This window comes from Callorhinchus milii, unplaced genomic scaffold (genome assembly GCF_018977255.1).
Source record: "Callorhinchus milii isolate IMCB2004 unplaced genomic scaffold, IMCB_Cmil_1.0 Scaffold3, whole genome shotgun sequence".
Classification (NCBI taxonomy): Eukaryota; Metazoa; Chordata; class Chondrichthyes; order Chimaeriformes; family Callorhinchidae; genus Callorhinchus; species Callorhinchus milii.
The window spans coordinates 87,746,162-87,766,209 of record NW_024704744.1 but is presented as its reverse complement, the minus strand read 5'-3'; the positions used below and the strand labels follow the sequence as shown (position 1 = coordinate 87,766,209).

General features: G+C 35.4%; 1 protein-coding gene across 1 annotated transcript in view; it reads left to right on the top strand.

Annotated features, from left to right (window-relative positions):
• Positions 1–20,048, top strand: part of spata17 (spermatogenesis associated 17) — a 111,200-nt gene that overhangs the window by 51,335 nt on the left and 39,817 nt on the right. Inside the window, exon 9 of the mRNA XM_042333756.1 lies at positions 15,478–15,616. Coding sequence (XP_042189690.1) covers positions 15,478–15,616 — 139 coding nt within the window. The remainder of the gene's footprint in view (positions 1–15,477; positions 15,617–20,048) is intronic.

Genomic DNA, 20,048 nt, shown 5'->3' with positions numbered 1-20,048 from the left:
GCTCCCCCACCCCGACCACCATCTCGGGTCCGTAACTTTGTCTGTCCAGTGCCTTGGGACGTCCTCCCGACGTGAAAGGTTCTATACAAATGTAATTTTGTTGCTGTTGTTGTAATGTTAACTTTTCAGACTTTGTGTACTTTTTCTAGAATATCAAACAACTATATATTATTATTTTTTAACAACAAGGGGATACAAAACATTTTATTCTCATTTTACAAATTATACAAATGATGAAAAACACAAGTGTGAATTTATTTCAAAATTCAATGTATTTTCATTTACGAACTGGCAGAGTAAAATAATAATAATATAATAATAATTCTTGCATTTGACATAGCGCTTTTCACGTCTTCTAGATGTCTCAAAGCACTTCATAGAATATGCTGTAAAGTGAATTGACTGTATATTTGTGGGCGAAAATTATAATAAACAAATCTCAAGTTTTCACCTGGTATAATTATAATTATTATGAAAATCATAATAAACAAACTTTTTAATGTGAAATACATCAGATTTCTATATTTTAAAAATCATACTTTTAAAACAAAGTACATTGGTAACATTTACACTTAGATTAATTACCATCTCAGCATGGGGCCTTCATCATTTACCAAAGCTTTTAAGTTAGAATACCAATTCTGCTAACCCAGTAGTAGAACACCCCAAACAACTCATAATATGAGAGTCAGTTACTGTGCAAATCGTATTATGTGTTCATGTGCTCTGGGGCATGGTTAAGCATGATTAGCTTCTTTTGATCCAGTCTTACCATGCTCTATCCAGCTTATTTTCAGTGGAAAATTTCAAAGAAGAACCTGACTTATTCAGCTTGTTTTTGCTAATGAAGTCTTGGCACGTTATAACATTTTTGATGAAGATAATATTTTCCACATTTTTTAATGTGAAAAATGAATGAAACTATACCAGGTAAAAACTTGAGAAGCAGTTTCCAGGTTTCCGAGTTCAGAGAAAAAATATTTGAAATCTTGTTTTGCATCAGTTTTAAAGTGAAGAAACTTTTACTAATATGCGATGAATGCGCCAACAGAAGGTAGTCATCACTTCTAGTTAGAACTGAGCTCTTCCCAAGTGAGTTACTTTATCACATGGCATGATTAATTAAAATCAACAGGTTAGAGAACAGAACAGTAGCATGTTCAGAGACACAGTTATTGACTATTTATTGAACTGAACTGATAACACATTGGAGTAAATTTCATGTTGTTGTGATGTGTTAATTAACACCTACGTGTTAAATTACACATGTTTTCAATTGAGCGACCTTCCATTGAACATATTGACTGACCCGACCTCTCCACCCCCAGGTGTGCTGAAAGCAGAAGCCCCTTCTCAAACAATTTCTCAATGGTTTCATCCAAAAAGCTAATTGGGGCAAGTTTTAGATTTTGCATTGGACTCTTGTTTGGAACCCAACATTTACGCTGAGTTTGTGTTTAGTCAAGATGATATCCCACTAATTGGCATAAAATGTCACAATCCTTAAGGCATAAGTCCTATGTCCAGAGGACTTGTCAGACATGACCATTGAAAAAAATGTGGTGGGCCACATGTGTTCTATCATTATCATAATGTTGCTATAATGAATGCATGTGCTAATTACCACATAAATCCACACCCAAATTACCCCATCGTTCCAAGAACTAGAAATGTAACCAATGTTATTTTATTTGGCTTGGAAATGTTGGTTAGTTGTTTTGTTACTACTTCTAGCTGTATTTTAATTATAACATCAGTCTTTGTAACATTTAGTCGGTTGAGAAATGCCTGGCACCCCATTGTGTACATTTGTGAAAGCATCAAGGAAATATGGATGTTATCTTACATATTAAATGATTCTGTAAATGGAGTGCTCAGTTCAGTGTCTGTCTATATTGAGTCATCTAGTCCACAAAACTTATTCAATTCACACTCATGCAATCAGTAAGAAGTAACTACAGCTTTGCCCACGGAAGCAGTTGGTATAACAGTTTTATTATTGCCCTATCTCTGGCTCCTTTTATTTTAGAAAATACTGAGTAGTTTCTACCTCACAAGTCATCAGATTACGATTACATAGAAGCACTTTGCCAAGATATCTTTGCACATCAAAACCATTGCATAGCAAAGTACCATGCTTTGGCATAAAAAATATATTGAATATATTGTAACGTTGGTTGAAGGGAATTCTTTCTGAACTAAGAATTGAACTCCTTTGACTCTTACAGTAATATTTCATTCTAATCTCCTCTCGTGTAGCTTTAAGTATCCTTTGCGAATATGTTTGGGCAATCACAGCCCAGTTTGCAGTGAGCGTGAGCCCACGGCATAAAATGGTTTATTATTTACCCCATTGGCACTAAACTGACAGTTGTGCTCAGAAAGGCCAAAAGGATGACAGGTGTCTGAAAAGTGTTTTATGCCTCTATGCAGAGAAGAGACTACTATACAGAGGGATAACTTTAAAATTACTTCATTTGAAATCAGACTAGGAATCTTTTATTCAAGGATTTTGAAAATGTAGATCAATGGCTCAGTATTACCTGATGATCCAGAATTATTTGTGAAATTAATTAATTAATTAATTAATTGTGAAGTTAACCAAACGTTATTTCTGAAAGCAGTAATTTCAAAAGGCTATTGCCTGAATCTGTAATCATAATCAGTACTCACAAATCAAAAATATCAAATCATTCATTGAAAAGAAAAAAATAGCCAAGTATCGCTCCGCACTCATTGAGTCGTATATAAGCCCAGAAATCCCCCAAATTTAAAAGAATCACAACACAGAATTTCTATCTTGACCCCTCTTACAGTTTTAGTGGAATAGATCAGGTCAACTATAAGAGTAAGCTATCACCATTCTGTTCTCCCATAACATTTGCTGTGAGAGTAAAAAAACAATAGTGTTCGCTCTTAAACTGAAAAGAGTTGTTGTTCTCTGAACTTACTCTGATGCATTCAATTCCTTTTGAGTTGCATCTCTGAGCTGAATTTGAACACAGGCCCCACAGTGAAAAGGGATCTAACCCACTGCTCCATCCATTAAGATTATTTTGTGACCAAGGATGAACAGATTTTCTTAGATCAGTTTATTATTGTGATCAGTTTTCAGATGTTTAGGAGAAAGAAAATTACAGAGTCAAGTCAGTAGATGCGTCAGTCTGACTGTCTTTGTTAAACTTTAAATTTGGTTAAACTTTACATTTAACAATTTAGGATAATTTTCTTGGCTCTTTCATTGAAGAAAAAAAATTGGTAAAGTCAACAAATGTTTTGGAGTAACAATGTAGCTCATTATTCAGATGCAGGTTCAATTAACCACACTTCTCAGTTCTCTTAATTCAGTGCCATAGCTAATGATTTATTGTAAGGGTAAAATCAAAGGGAGGGTAATTCCAAGGCCTTTTTTGTGATCCTCCAATGGATGGTCAGACCATCATTGAGCTGTGTACCTTTTCAGTTACAGATGAATTTGGCTCAAAATAACTAGAGCACCAAAATATGAGAGTAAGTTACCCTCAAAATTGAAAAAAACTACCTCCAAGAAATAGGTTTCAAATAGGGAATTAATATCCACAGGTTACTCAATTTAGTTTCAATGCATTTCTTAATTCAGGAAGATTAGTGCAAATCAAAAATATCAAATCATTCATTGAAAAGAAAAAAATAGCCAAGTATCGCTCCGCACTCATTGAGTCGTATATAAGCCCAGAAATCCCCCAAATTTAAAAGAATCACAACACAGAATTTCTATCTTGACCCCTCTTACAGTTTTAGTGGAATAGATCAGGTCAACTATAAGAGTAAGCTATCACCATTCTGTTCTCCCATAACATTTGCTGTGAGAGTAAAAAAAACAATAGTGTTAGCTCTTAAACTGAAAAGAGTTGTTGTTCTCTGAACTTACTCTGATGCATTCAATTCCTTTTGAGTTGCATCTCTGAGCTGAATTTGAACACAGGCCCCACAGTGAAAAGGGATCTAACCCACTGCTCCATCCATTAAGATTATTTTGTGACCAAGGATGAACAGATTTTCTTAGATCAGTTTATTATTGTGATCAGTTTTCAGATGTTTAGGAGAAAGAAAATTACAGAGTCAAGTCAGTAGATGCGTCAGTCTGACTGTCTTTGTTAAACTTTAAATTTGGTTAAACTTTACATTTAACAATTTAGGATAATTTTCTTGGCTCTTTCATTGAAGAAAAAAAATTGGTAAAGTCAACAAATGTTTTGGAGTAACAATGTAGCTCATTATTCAGATGCAGGTTCAATTAACCACACTTCTCAGTTCTCTTAATTCAGTGCCATAGCTAATGATTTATTGTAAGGGTAAAATCAAAGGGAGGGTAATTCCAAGGCCTTTTTTGTGATCCTCCAATGGATGGTCAGACCATCATTGAGCTGTGTACCTTTTCAGTTACAGATGAATTTGGCTCAAAATAACTAGAGCACCAAAATATGAGAGTAAGTTACCCTCAAAATTGAAAAAAACTACCTCCAAGAAATAGGTTTCAAATAGGGAATTAATATCCACAGGTTACTCAATTTAGTTTCAATGCATTTCTTAATTCAGGAAGATTAGTGCAAATCAAAAATATCAAATCATTCATTGAAAAGAAAAAAATAGCCAAGTATCGCTCCGCACTCATTGAGTCGTATATAAGCCCAGAAATCCCCCAAATTTAAAAGAATCACAACACAGAATTTCTATCTTGACCCCTCTTACAGTTTTAGTGGAATAGATCAGGTCAACTATAAGAGTAAGCTATCACCATTCTGTTCTCCCATAACATTTGCTGTGAGAGTAAAAAAAACAATAGTGTTAGCTCTTAAACTGAAAAGAGGCCCCACAGTGAAAAGGGATCTAACCCACTGCTCCATCCATTAAGATTATTTTGTGACCAAGGATGAACAGATTTTCTTAGATCAGTTTATTATTGTGATCAGTTTTCAGATGTTTAGGAGAAAGAAAATTACAGAGTCAAGTCAGTAGATGCGTCAGTCTGACTGTCTTTGTTAAACTTTAAATTTGGTTAAACTTTACATTTAACAATTTAGGATAATTTTCTTGGCTCTTTCATTGAAGAAAAAAAATTGGTAAAGTCAACAAATGTTTTGGAGTAACAATGTAGCTCATTATTCAGATGCAGGTTCAATTAACCACACTTCTCAGTTCTCTTAATTCAGTGCCATAGCTAATGATTTATTGTAAGGGTAAAATCAAAGGGAGGGTCATTCCAAGGCCTTTTTTGTGATCCTCCAATGGATGGTCAGACCATCATTGAGCTGTGTACCTTTTCAGTTACAGATGAATTTGGCTCAAAATAACTAGAGCACCAAAATATGAGAGTAAGTTACCCTCAAAATTGAAAAAAACTACCTCCAAGAAATAGGTTTCAAATAGGGAATTAATATCCACAGGTTACTCAATTTAGTTTCAATGCATTTCTTAATTCAGGAAGATTAGTGCATCTAATTAGTGGAGTCCTGCATTTCAGTGGTTAGAGCACTCGCCTCGCAAGTGAAACACCTGGGGTCGATTCCTGGCAGGGCGAAATATTGGACACGTTTCCTTACTCAACACGCCTCTGTTTACTTAGCAGTAAGTAGGAACCTGGATGTTAGTTGATTGGCTGATCGCTTTTCCGGGGATAATAAGCCTTAAAAAAAATTATAATTGTTTACTCAATCCATGACTGTTTGTGGGGGCACTGCTGTGTGCAATTGGCTGCTGAGTTTCGCCCACAAATATACAGTAAATTCACTTTACAGTATATTCTGTAAAGCACTTTGAGACTTCTAGAAGATGTGAAAAGCGCTATATCAAATGCAAGGATTATTATTATCTGCAGCATTCTGGTTATGCCACAGACAATGCACATTTAAATTGAGATTGATACTTTCTTACAATTTGGAGTAATCAAACTTGTACCACCAGGGAAAAAGATTTTCTTCTCTTCTCCAAAAAAAAGAGAGGATTTTGTTCCATGCTTGATTTAAGCCAGTTGAATGAATGTTTTAAGAAGAAGACTCTTGTCACAAGAGCTGAGAAGGATAAGGGGTGACCTGATGGAGGTCTTCAAGATTATAAAGGGTTACAATAAGGTAAATAGTAATCGATTATTTCCACTCAGTGAATCAGTAACGAGAGGGCACACATTTAATATAATCACAAAAAAATTAAAGTGGATGTTATATAAAAAAAATTCTTTATACAGAGAGTGGATGGAATGTGAAATTTTCCATCAAAAACGTATTTGAATCAGTCATAAATTATTTAAAAAGTAATTAAATAGATGAAGCGGAGGAATATTATGGGGAGAAATGGATTAGATTGTTTCATCTGGTGAAAAACAAGTCAGCATAGACTTCATGGGCTGAATGGCCTGTTTCTGGGCTGTAACATTCTATGATTTTATAAATGAAAATTTCAAAATGCATTCCAATTAATTCAAGAAAAAAAAGAGTTAAGTGCTTTCAGTAGAGAAGGGTGAGGGTCGCAAATTGGCAAGGAGAAAAACTATCATGTTTTAAACATTCAAACCAAATATTTTGTGAAATCAATGAGGTTAACAAAGTATGTAGTTGTTGATCAGTTGCCCCCTAACTTAATCTGCACAAAATCTACCTGACTGACATGGCTTCTCTCTAAATGAAAACCTGTCATTTACTCTACAAGATAGAGTTAATAAGCAGTCATATTCTGTTACCAATAGTATTGTTGGCTTTTGCAGTGATTGATTCCTCTGCAACTTTTCATTAAGCTTTCGTTCACCTTTGCAAGTAGTGGTAAAATATTGCTTGTCCTACAATCCTTGGGCATCTCATTGTTTTTGAAGACGTGAAAGCACATCTCATGCATAGTTTTATAAATGAAATCCTTGTCATCTCATCACTTCAGCTATGACAACATTTTCTGCTTCTGCTTCTTTTCGACAGTTTAGCTTTCTTTATCTCAGCAAATGTGAATTTTCTGCAGTATTGAGGTTAATTGCAGCATAAATTTAAAGAACTTGCTATGATTGTTCCATTTCTGCAAGTAGACAGGCTTAGAGTCTGGAATGAGAAAAGGTGATGAAGCCCATCAAACCACGTGCAATCTGCCTTCTCATGGACTGTATCCCAATATTTAATATCTTATGGAAAAGTTGTGCAAATTTTATCTCTGACCCCTGAAAAGTAATTGAGCAAAACTTCAAAATGTCTTTCTAACCTTATAACCTCCATTCTTCAACTCAAACCAGTTTCTTTCCACAGATAACATTTCCATAGATGCAACTGCACAGTATCATGTTTCGTAGAGTATTTCAAAGAATCATCTTTATATACACTTATGCTTATAACCTCCAAAACCATTAATAAACAGATATTTTTTCCAACTAATTTATTTAAAGGAGTTAATCGGTTCTCCCGATGTGAAAGCTGCTATACAAATGTAATTTTGTATTGTATACTATTATCTGTCCTCTGGCAGTGTGCTCCATAAAACTTTATGCGGGGTGGGGAGGGGGTGATTAAGAATTGTTTTCATCAGTGGTCTCAGTGAGGCTTGTTAATTGTGTAGTTGTGGTCTCTAAGTCTAAGCTAAATTGTCTGCTTGAGTCTGCATTGTTCATTATCATTATCGTGCATTATCTTCTCAGTGTTCTGAAAAATGTCTCCTACCTTTTCTCCAATGCATTCTGTAATGTTTGTTTCCCTTCATAACGTGGAACCTTGTCCAAGAATCACCCTTATCTTATTTAAACTCTCTTCAATGTTCTTTTGGAGGAAAACTTTCCAGACCTGCACACTATTCAAAATGTGGTCTTATGAATGATTTGTGTGAGATAACAGTAACGTAATAAATTGTGCTCAGGAGATATTTTGGTACTTGGTTAACCTTTTTGCTAGTTTCATTGTGACTAAATACTCCAAGTGAAAAATGTAACATTCAATTCTTTTACTTTTGCACCTTAGCTAGTTTTAGTTATAATATTAACTTCTCTGCTTCTTACATTTATAACTGGCTTACAATCCGTTGTTTACACAAACAAACTGTAATTGGTATTATAGCTCTTTCTTTTATTAAACATTCAGCATCAAAAATCTAGCGTGTAAAAACCAGCTATACAACAGAAAGCATGAATTCTGAAAAATAAATTAATGTAAAATGATTCACTTACACCTATGGTGCTTACAAGTGTTGAAGCCTAACACTGACAGATGAAAGATTCCATGTACCACTAAGTGTAGTGACAATGAAAGATGTGTGCTAATAGGGTTGATTTTTTTTTGCAATCTATTGCTCTCTATTGTGTATGTTGTACCTGAAGAAAACTTAGCTTCTATGCTTATGGGATTGGCATTTTTAACAATAATCTTTACAAAAATTGGGAAAACTAATATTCTTAGCACTGTTGATGAGGTAACTACTATTGTTGCGTTAAAGAGCAAATATGTTTGCTGTATATCACTCCAAGGACAATATTCTTTTGTCTCAGTACTTTCTCCATTAAATCAGTATGACAAAAGTAAAAAACAAAGTACTGTATAGCCTTTGACTGCATTTCAAGTCAATTGAGTCCAGTATTCTACACCAAGGGTAAGTATTCATAATCTCAAATATAGTTAGCTAAAATCTGTTATTAAAATAGTTTAAAAGCGGAAAAACAAATATTGGACTCCTCCAAGGTCCTGATGCCTGATGTGTTAATGAAACCTAAGTTTGCCAATTCAGATGAACCTTTGTTCACCCTGGCTTTTAAATAGGTGAAACGATTAAGGTACAGAGTGAGAAAATACACCCATTCGCCCAAATAGCACTATCTTCATTGATGACCTTTGGCTTTTGATGTCACAATGAAAACTATTTTGCTCTGAGTGATGTCCCAGTTGAATGAACTTTGGCTTCTGATGTCAAAATAAATAGTACTGCTCTCCAAAGTAACTGACAACATGGCTGAAGCACTGGTAAATGACTCTAGGCAAAGTGTATGATGAAATAAATATTGACAGCACTTATAGCCAGAAAATTGTATAAATATTGCCCCTCTGGTTATGGAAGTGACCTTGAGTTTGTAACAGTGGCCTCATCTTTCAGCTTGCAGCATTATAACAGGCTTTGCAATCACCTCTGTAATTTGTGATGCTCTGTTTAAATATTACAGTCCTCAAAAACGGTGAATATGTGTATAATATGGCCTGGCTAAGTGCACTTTCTTATGTTATGCTCTTTAACGAGGTCTCACTATCAAACTCCTCCAGAATGATTTTTTTTGTGCATTTGTGCTTATAAAGGAAAAGAGATAGCAACAGAAAATAAAGGGAGTATTTCTCGAAATTTCTTTCCATTGTAGAAAATACTCTCAAGTCAAGTACAGTATTGGCTTGATGGACTCTCTCATTGCTGAACTCTCGACCACGCACCCGTTCCCCCTCCCCACCTTAACCACCTGCAGAAGAATACTTTGATGGTTCCATTTTATGCATTAGCCAGATATCTGTGAGCTTGCCAATTGAATTGATCACTAAAAAGTGTGTTTTGCACATTCCATATACTATACTCCTCCAGGAAGCATTCTCTTTAATACTACAGATAGAGATAAAGGGACACATTTGGCCATTTCCTCGCTCATTGAAGCTGTTCAATCAGAATACAGTTATTGATCAGTATATAGGATTTTTTTAAAGATGCTGAAAATCCAGATATAATTTACAGATAGCCCATTTAAAGTAACTCTTCATCTGAATTTATCACTTATTTCTACAATTTAATTTATTTTCCAAATATAGTACCTGTATTGGAGTTGTTCTCATCTCTGTTTAGGGACCGATTCCCCAGGTGAACAAGTCACCATGTTATCTATTCTCAGTGGCAATGGCCTTTGCAGCTAGCTGCTAGACAATGTGTGAAATTACTTCAGGGTGACTCATCCTTCAGGTGGGAGAGTATTTAGCCTTTGTTCAGCACCTCCCCATGAAAGCCTGACCAAAATCAGGATCCCACTGTTTCAGGTATCACAGCTGCAAACCTGTGTCCTATCACTAAATAATATGGCATGTTGAAACATGGAGGCACTGTACTGCTCAAGTGCCTGAATCCACTAATAGTTTAAATATATGATAATGAATAGCTTTTGTGTAGTTTGTATCTATCTGGTAACCAAAAGTACATTGAGCCAACTTGGGGCAGCTCTACACTGACACAATCTACATTTAGAACGGAATTCCTGCTGGTAGACGACAGGAGGAGACGGGAATAGTGATGATTGATTATTCAATAAGATCTCCCACAAATTATACACCATTATATTTAAAGTAGAGTTTGAGGAAAGAACGATGGACTGTTCCCTTAATAACATAGTAACAATTTCAGACACGATTAGAACATTTGTCCATCTAGCCTATTCATTCAACTTTCTAAAAGATTCCTTTGACATCATTTTCATCATCCAATAATCCTAAATCATCTTAATTTTAAACAATGTCTTTAGGCCCCTTTTGAAACCATTTATAATAGTTCATTGTTCTGCCCTCTGTGTTTGTACAGTAGTTTCTCCACATGCCTATCATCTTACTAAACACAATTCTCCTGCACTTACTATTCACTTTTGTTGCCCTTATTTCGAAGCTATGATTTGAACAGGATGGCAACTGCTCATAGAGCAGCCGGCTCACAGCGTCAGTTCAATATATTCTGGGACATTGGGGCCACATTAATTTTTTGGTGATGACTGTCCCATGTGCAAATTAGCATTCCTAGCACTATAATCTGTCTTGTGTGAATGTTCGTTTCTCGTGAGTATAGTTATGCTCATACACTCTCCTCTGTTTAAAATGACAATGCCTAACTTTATTGTAATTGGACTTTATTTTGTTTCTGTTTGTAAAATGGCATATTTCCACAGAAAATTAATTGAAATAAATCATTTATGCTTATTTATATTAAAATGTATTAATTGGTGTCTGTATTTTCCATTATATTATCTGATATAGGTCTACAAATAAGCAAGAGTTCCAATTAAAAGCATACTACCATTTACCTGATTTACCCCTGTTTTAAATATATTTAAAATTGTATGGAATAATTGTCCAGATTTAAAATATAGAGCAAGTAAAATTTATTCTGGAGATTGATTTTGTTACTGTGAAAAAATAACAATGGCAAATCATTCATGGGATGCAAATAGTAATTCCCAAGATGTTATAATATCATATTTTCTAGTGTAAGGTAGGACTGAACAGTTTTGAAAATAAGTTATTTCTCTTTACCAGTTGATAAACACGAGAAAACAAGAGCAAACCCCTAACCTTTACATACAACATCTAATCAGACAAATAAAATGAAAACAGTTGAAATGTGAAGAGATATCTATTATGTTTCTGATAAAAATCACTATCTACTTGTGCTGGAACAATGCTACAAGCAGTGGTCTGTGTTTACATAGGTATTGCTTACATTGGCAACATGCTGATATTGTTACTATAGAAACAAAACCAATTCATTCCAGCTTACATATGGAAGCAGGAGGTAAGAGGGTGATACTTGCCAACTCACACTGAGGAAAGGAAAAAAGGTCCAAGGATAAGATTCAGTAGCTTATCTCTCTCATGACAACCGTGTACTTGTATATTTATAAGAACCACTGGTTACGTTTTGCTGATTTATACTGGTCACGTAGATTTTCATCACTTAGCTCAACAGCAAGGTAAAATCATTTATTGTGTAAAGAGCAATCAACCACTCTAATAAAATGCCATTCATTATTTTGCTCAGATATTGCATGCTTACTGGTGTCTTTCTTCCACTGACCATTTGCCTATGATAAAATAGTATAACAAGTGTAAAACCATCTTATTATTCTGACAACCCTTTTATTAAGCAATTTTAAGGATAGATATTTTCTCCATTTCGACAGGCTGTAATTCAAAACTGGGAGAAAAATAATAGCCAATTCCTGTTATCTGAACCCTGCTAATAACTAAAGTTGAAGCTGAGAACTCAAGATATTCATTGCCACCTGTTGCTTATTGAATACATGTCAAGAGTGTCATAAAATAATATGTTTCACTATGACTGATTTTTTTTAAAGATAGAAAACCTTCTTGTGTTTCACAGTAATATGTTTACTTTTTTCTTAACTTTAACGTTGAGGATGTGTTAAGATCTAGGCTGCTGGTATTGTTTACAATATGAGAGCAGGCATTATATATTTAAAGAATTCTAATGTTTCAACAATCATGGTTTATTTAAGTGTTGACAAATTTATTCAAATGCATTTGTATTTTATTTTACAATATTTGTGTTTTGTAAATATTCTGCCCATAAGAGGAAGAGAGCAATTTTAACAAATGTATGGAGAGAAGTTCTACCTGGGTCTAGATTTATTCTATTTATGTAGCATTTCAGAGTGTCCAGACTTTGGCAAATTATTAAATATACCCTTAATTTTGAAGCCTTTTTCTATAGGTTCTTTTAAGAACGTAAAAAAAACTTCAAAGCTAAGATTGAATTCAACAATTGACCAAATTTTTGACACAGAAATGTTACATAAAAAACAAATCTAGAACCTAGATGGAATTTCTCCCCAGCAATGTCTTGGAACAAAGGCAACTTCTAGCTATATCTACAAAGCCTTGTGAAGTTACATACTTCTTCAAGGTCTTAAATGATGTATGATCCCCACAGGTTAAAATATCACTCCAAATCATTGAGAATGTGCATGGGTAAACTATTAGTTTGAGAACACAGGTCAGCATATTTCAGAAGATTCTTGCATCACAGTGAACGTATTTTAATCTTATTACATTTTTGATGAGTGGTGGTCTCAATTATTATGATATTAATCATTTAGAATTGAGCTAAAATGATGGGTACAATATAGCAATATTCCCATTCATTGTTCATTAATAATCTTTGCATTTGAAATAACCTCTTATCATTTTGAAAAGTCTTAAAGCACTTCACTGAATTGTACATAGCAATGTCCCATAAATAGCTGCAAACAACCAATTTTTTATTTGAGGATTGGTGTGCCAAGACACCAGGGAAACCCTTCTCATTTCAAATTGTGCCAAGGAATCTTTAACATCCACCTGAACAATGCAGCTTTCCCCCAGCACTGCACTGGAGTGTCAGCCTACACTGTGAGCTTAAAGCGATAATGTGGGGTTTGAACCAACAACCTTCAGACTCATAGGTGTGATTGTTACCGACACGCTGACACCAAACTCATTGACTTGCACAAATACTGTGAAAGAACAGTGGAATTTTCTTTTTGAATAAAGTCTTTGGAAAGTTCATAACCTTTTTACTGAACAAAAGAACTTTGTGTTACATGTCCGTTTTGAACTGTAGTGGATATGGCGAAGTACTCGTTTTTGTAATTGAATTAAGGACCAATCTTGTTACTTAATTTCATATGTTGAATGTTAAGCTTACTTTCGCTGCAAGTAAGTCTGAATTGCCTTTTCTTTGAGCATCAGCAAGCCCTTTGGTATTTAGAACTCCTCCGACACTCCACCTTTTCATGTTGGTTAAATCTGTTTATAGAATACCCCCAGCTAAGTGTCTAGGGTGTAATTTGCAAAATCAACATACACTTTAATTAACATTTGGCAGCTTTCCTAGAACTCCATTGTGTACACAGTACCACACCTTTATGTCATAACCCCTTCTGTTAAATTATTCCAATAATTTTAATGTTACAATGAATTTTGCTGTGAGTTTAGGATTGTGGGTTGACAATTGCTATACTTTCTCTTTGAGGTATTTTGCTTTGTTAAAATTGTGATTGTAAATTCCCACTGTCTGTTTAAATCTGTTTGTCAGGTTATCATCTTTGAAGCTATTATTTGCATCAAAAACCTGTTTGAAACCTACAATCTTGAAGCCTAATGCCAAGTATGCCAAATTTGTCTCAGTAAATTGGTACCTTTGTAGCTACTGATTATATAATTATCATTAATGCCAATTAATTGTAATGGTTTTTCTACTTTCTGTTTCTTGTTTTCGACAAGGCATGATTCTTGCAACTTGTTCAGCAGTACTGAAAAATAGGGAACACACAAGGGGAGAAACAATGAAATATCCAGTTTATTTCACGAATAAGGAAGACCTAATAACTCATAAATGACAAAGTCACCAATGAGTTATTAAAGGTCTTCCTCATGAGCCTATTGCATCTGTCATTGTCGCATGGCCAGCCTGTGAAATGGGGTCAGACTGTAGGTGGGTTGGAATGTGCAGCTGCAATCTACTCATCCCTCTCACATTGAAAATGGCAGCACCAGCAGGGTAACACGAGTGCCACTCTGCTGGAAACTAAGGGATCCATTGGACTTCCCATGAAGTTTCAGGGACACATTGTGGTATTGATTCATATCACTGGGTTGACTACTTGATCGAATTCTATCTGAAACCACCTCCTCAAAGGGATATTGACAGTTGGGCTCCAGGGTGATTCACTCCCCAAACAGCCTGGAAATTTGGTGATATGCAAACAAATGAAGCTTTAATTCCTTCTTGGTTTTAGCCTAAGATCGTTGTCCTAAAAATTAAGATCATGTAGGATTTGGGAAAATTCTCAAATTCAGTCTGAATTTCTGAGCTGGTTTTCCACATTACCCAAAGGGAATTCAGATAACTGCTTGCCAAATTAAGACTCAATTTAGAATTTTCCAAATTTCAGCACAATCTTATTTTTTTGAAGATAGTCTTTAAGCTAAGACGACAAAACATTTTGGGTCTCTGATAGATGCCCAGGAGAAACAAAACTGCTTTGCAAGACTTATAAAAACTCTCAGAAAATGTCAGACTCCTTTAGGAATTTAGAGAGGGTTCGGTACAAATTGTACCGATAGATGAGCAACAACAACAATAACAAGATTACATTTGTATAGCGCCTTTCATGTCGGGAGGATGTCCCAAAGCACTGGTAGGAGATATCGAGACAACAACAACAAATTATATTTGTATAGCGCCGTTCATGTTGGAAAGACACTGGACACTGGATAATCAGGGGTTTGTCCCAGGGCACTGCATAGCTTTGTTTGGCATGTTTTTGACAGAAGAAAGCAATTTTATTTGGATCAAGAAAATAGTTTCAGATATGTCAGAGAGGGTGTGGTGTGGGAGGACCCTTGCATTACCCTCTCCCCAATACTGCCCTCAGTGATGGTCCATAAGATAGGCCAGTGGTATTAAACTTTAAGATCACTCTTGACTTTAGTAAGATGCAGAATTTTTGGGATTAGTAAAAGCAAGTATCTAACCAGCAGTTGAAAATTATGCCGGATCCCAATGTTGCAGATCAGGCTTCATGGACTTCATCACTGAGAATGACATTGGGAAGGGAGGGGGAGAATTCATCTGAATACATTCACTGTGATTAATGTTAAATGCAACACTAAATTGACCCTTACATGAACTATTGTACCCATGAATACTCTAATCATCTGTGTTTGTTTTGTCACAATCGCTGTATTTCAGATTCCTCCCATTCAACAATACATCTGGTTTCAACAAGTATACACCACTCCTTCATACGACCACCAAGTACGGACCTATCCCTTATGGAACTCAGCATTTTAGAGAAATTGAAAACACAGGAAATCTCTGCAAAAAGAAAGTAAGAAAACAAGTAATAAGATGCATTTTTGTCCCATTGTTCACTTTAGCCATGACACAGCACAACTTTCTTTACACTAGATTCTCTCCATCGATGATCAACTCTGAAAATGGAAATGTATGTTAGTTTGCTTGCACCGTAGTAATATCTTCAAAATCTGTAGATACATTTCTACATTACTATCATAATGAATAACATTTAATTGAGAAACATTATTTATTTTCACGCCTGAGTGGAAACACCTTCTAAGTTGCACTTTCTATGATTCTATTAAAAAATAGCCATTGTATTCTTCCAAAAGTTATTATAGGAGGAGGTTGCTGAGTTCATCAAATGTAGCTGGCACAGCCATTGCAGTTGAATACAGTATCTTAATTATTAACAAAAATGAATGCAAATAATGGCTGTTACGGTGAGGCACTGAATGTTTCTATGTGCTTCACTTTTAAAGGAAAAATACTGGTGCTTGTGCTTTTCCAAAGATAAAAAAAAATTGTATGGGATAAAATATGCAGCGCTTCATAATCAATTCATGATAATTAGCACCAGGTGATAATTAGCGACCAGTTTATTGAATTGTTGTAATATGTGATTTAGTCATCACTGGTGACAAATCAGTTATGAAATGCTGTAGAATATTCTATCTCAGTGTATTACATGGCAGTAGGACAGTATTTTTTTAAAATAATATAACCATGGGAAGAATTTCATGGAATTTTATAATATAACAAATTCTTTACCTTGAATAAACTAGAATTTTTATTCTGTGTTATAGGAATTTGTGACATGGTTTTATGATCTTTCATTTTCTGTGCACTATAATCATTTTGTTTTAGCCAGCATAGTGCATAGTGGCAGACTATAGGCTCCTGTGATGAAGGCACATGATTTTACAAGCAGTGATATTCTACCATGTAATTTTGACAAGCAGAGATAATGGAACTTACTTTACTGAATGATACAAGGGAATACAAGAGTTTCTATAAAGTAGAGTATTGTAACTATTCAAACAGTATCATTAATTTTATTTCCAACTGTGCATTTGGAAACAATTTAGAATGGATACTTAAATCTCAGCAGGACTCACTGAGAAGCTCCCATTATCGTCTACTAAGAACCACACACAGAATAGAATGGCAATGTTAAGTTCCACCTTTGTTCATGGTAGTAAAGTACTTTTAGAACAGAACATTAAATATATTATACAAAGGTGACTTGATGCGGCATTAGGACAGTTTCTTTGAGCTGGAATTTTATGACATTTGTGAAAATAGAGCATCATGAAAAAAAAACTAGTTTACAAGAGCTTTTTTCCATTTTGGGTACTGTCTCTATCAGTGATCTAGTGATCCAAAATAGAAAAAAACATAAGGATCTATAAATAATTGTAAAAATTGTCGAGAACTGAAACTGTTAGAAGGTAAGAGATCTGATTTGAAATCCTTTTCAGAGTTATTGATCCTCTTGTTGTTTAATGTTTTGCTTTTTTTCTTCTGCAATTTCTGTTTCCTTATCTATTTTAATAGTCACTGAAATTTGAACGTTGACTCTCATTTTGTAGTTCCCTTAATGAAGGTGCACATTTTGACACAAGTTTGATTATTTCTAGTGTCACCATTGATTATGCCACATTATTTCTTGCTTAGCTCAACATTTCACCTTCTACAGCCAGGACCAAATCAGCAAACCTGTCTTCTTCCATGGATACCTGCATTCATCACATCTATGGTCCACTGTATTTCTACAGATAAGTTGGTCAGCAGTACTTAGGGGTTAAAATATGAGTTGAGTTTAATACCTTGTACTTTGTGAATTCTAGTCCATTGCTGCATGAAGCAAAGGATGCCAACTTAATCTTTGAACCATTATGCATGTGTTTCATCATTCATGGCTCTCGCTTAATGTTTCAATGTGATCTTTATTTCAGAGATTAATCTGGTTTTGTTTATGGTGGTGCCATGTCATTCGTCAGTCTCTCAGTTCTTCATTGTTTACAAATCCAGCTGGGATGTTCTCCCGACGTGAAAGGCACTATCAAATGTAGTTTTGTTGTTGTTGGTAAAGCCATTACCCAGCCAGTGGAAAAAATGATTGGGGAATGGTAATACTGGCATAAATATTTGTATTACCAATTCCAAAATGGATGATAGGAGCAGAGGAAGACCAAAAAGAAAGTTAGGTTGCTCACTCCCAATCTATAATCCTTAAAACAAATCAAAGGGAAACAAGCTTAGCACATCATTCAGCACACAAAGTCAACTTTTCTTCATCAGTAGCTGCAAAATGGTGTAGGAAGTAGAACAGTTCATGGATTTAATGTGGCAAAACCCTGGGTGCAGAAACATGGGTGTGACTGTGACTGCCTGCCTATTGCAGCTGATGATTGAAACTGCTGTCAGTAGCATCCTGACAGTAATGAACATTCGGCTTAACGACCGTGATTATGATTATCATAATTGATGTGCAAATGCAATGTGCAAGGATCATTACAGCTGAACTTTACAGCTGTGAAGCAAGCTTTGGTTATGGATAATTGTACTTTTACATGTTGATTGGGATGAAATATGTTTTCAACAGACAACTTTGCATTATTCTTGAAGACCCCTTCCATTTTTTAATTGATGTTTGTGGTCCGGGTAGAAGCACTGCCACAGAACACCTGGCTTGACAGGATATTTGTGGAGTCCTATAGCTCAGTGGTTAGAGCTCTCGCTTTGCAGGTGAGAGACCTGAGTTCAATTCCAGGCAGGGCGAAACCTTGGGCAAGTTTCCTTACTCCACACGCCTAATAATAATCCCTCCAAAACCAAAAACAATAATAAATTGGTCATTTTCAATCCACGACTGTTTGTGTTACATTGCTGTGCGCAATTGGCTGCCGCGTTCGCCCACAAATATACAGTCAATTCACTTGACAGTATATTCTGTGAAGCATTTTGGGACGTCTAGAAGACGAGAAAAGCGCTATATCAAATGCAAGGATTATTATTATTATCTCTTAAACACTTCTGTGCCTAACCTGGAGTGATACGTGGAAAACATAGCAATATTACTTATTTGGGGGATTACTTATTTTGTCTTGTCTTTATCCCTGTGTAGATATTTATGCAAAGTGATTAGGTTAATATCTTCATAATCAGCATGTCCTAGCATCAAAATAAACTAATTTATAGGTTATTCCAAGTTGTATGCCTGCCAGAAAACAAGTCCTGATTGAGCGTTAATTTCCTCCATTTGAGCATCAGCAAAGCTGAAGCCATCTTTTTTGTCTTTCTCAAGCACCTTCTAGTTTTGGCTCTGATTCCATCAATCTCCCAAGTTGATGGCTCTGGTTACCCAAGTTAGTGTGTAACCTTCATGTTTTTTTTGATCCCCAGCTCAGTTTCAAGCCCTACATCCAGTCATTGACCAAGACTTTCACCTTCTTTCATCTCTAGAAAATTGCCTGCTTATATCCCTCTCTCATACACGTGCAGCAGAAACCTTTTGTTACCTCAGGGCTAGAATTCTCTAATACTATATTCGCCTGGTCTCCTCAGCTCCATTTCCAAAATCTCCAATCCATCCAAAACTATATTCTGTCCCAAAGCAGGCTCCACACAACTAGGACAGCATTTAGTGTTGGTTATCAGAGCTTAGTTACACATGCACACAGCTCTCCTTGAACCATAGAGAATTCAATTTTGAAGTAGAAAATGTGAAGCTGTTTTCCACTTGTAATTACATTTTTACTGGAAGCTGCTATTAAAAGTACTGTTAACTGGTGCGTGTAAATGACTGGTTTGAGTTTTTATTGTGGATTGTGGAAATCAAAGCACTTTAATACAATTGCATGTTTACATCAAAGTTTTTTGGTCTCTGAATCATATTGAGAGAAGTAGTTTACTGAAAAAACTACCACCTTATACTATGACTCTCGATAACCCAACAACTGAAAGTGAATAGGCAAAGTTTCTTGATACAACATAAGACAACTTATCTTAGTTTTTCTGCTGTGAATAAAGCAGATATTGCATATTATAGATATTTTCATGTTTTAAGCGTAACGTTGAAAAGAAATTTGCATGTTTCATGAAGTTTTCTGTGATAGCTTACCAGCTGTCTCTCTGCTGCCATCCAGAATTTTCACCATTCAGCTCCCTCTAGTTTGCCATTATTTAAAAAAAATGATTATAATTAGTCAGTTTCTGATCTTCAGCTTTGAAACGCTACTTTGTGCCAGGTTTTAAATGAGGATTCCCACAAATTCAACCATTGTGCCAAAACAGGGGAGGGGGTGAAATAGAACCATTTTCCTCTATTATTTTTATTGAGGCAGATCGAAATCTGCCTCAATGACAGATAGTTATAGGAGGGTGAAAATTGAACATGGGGGTGGAGTGGCAGCCGGTGGGTTTAGGCCCCCAGTGTCGTTCTCAGGCTGTACAGTGCT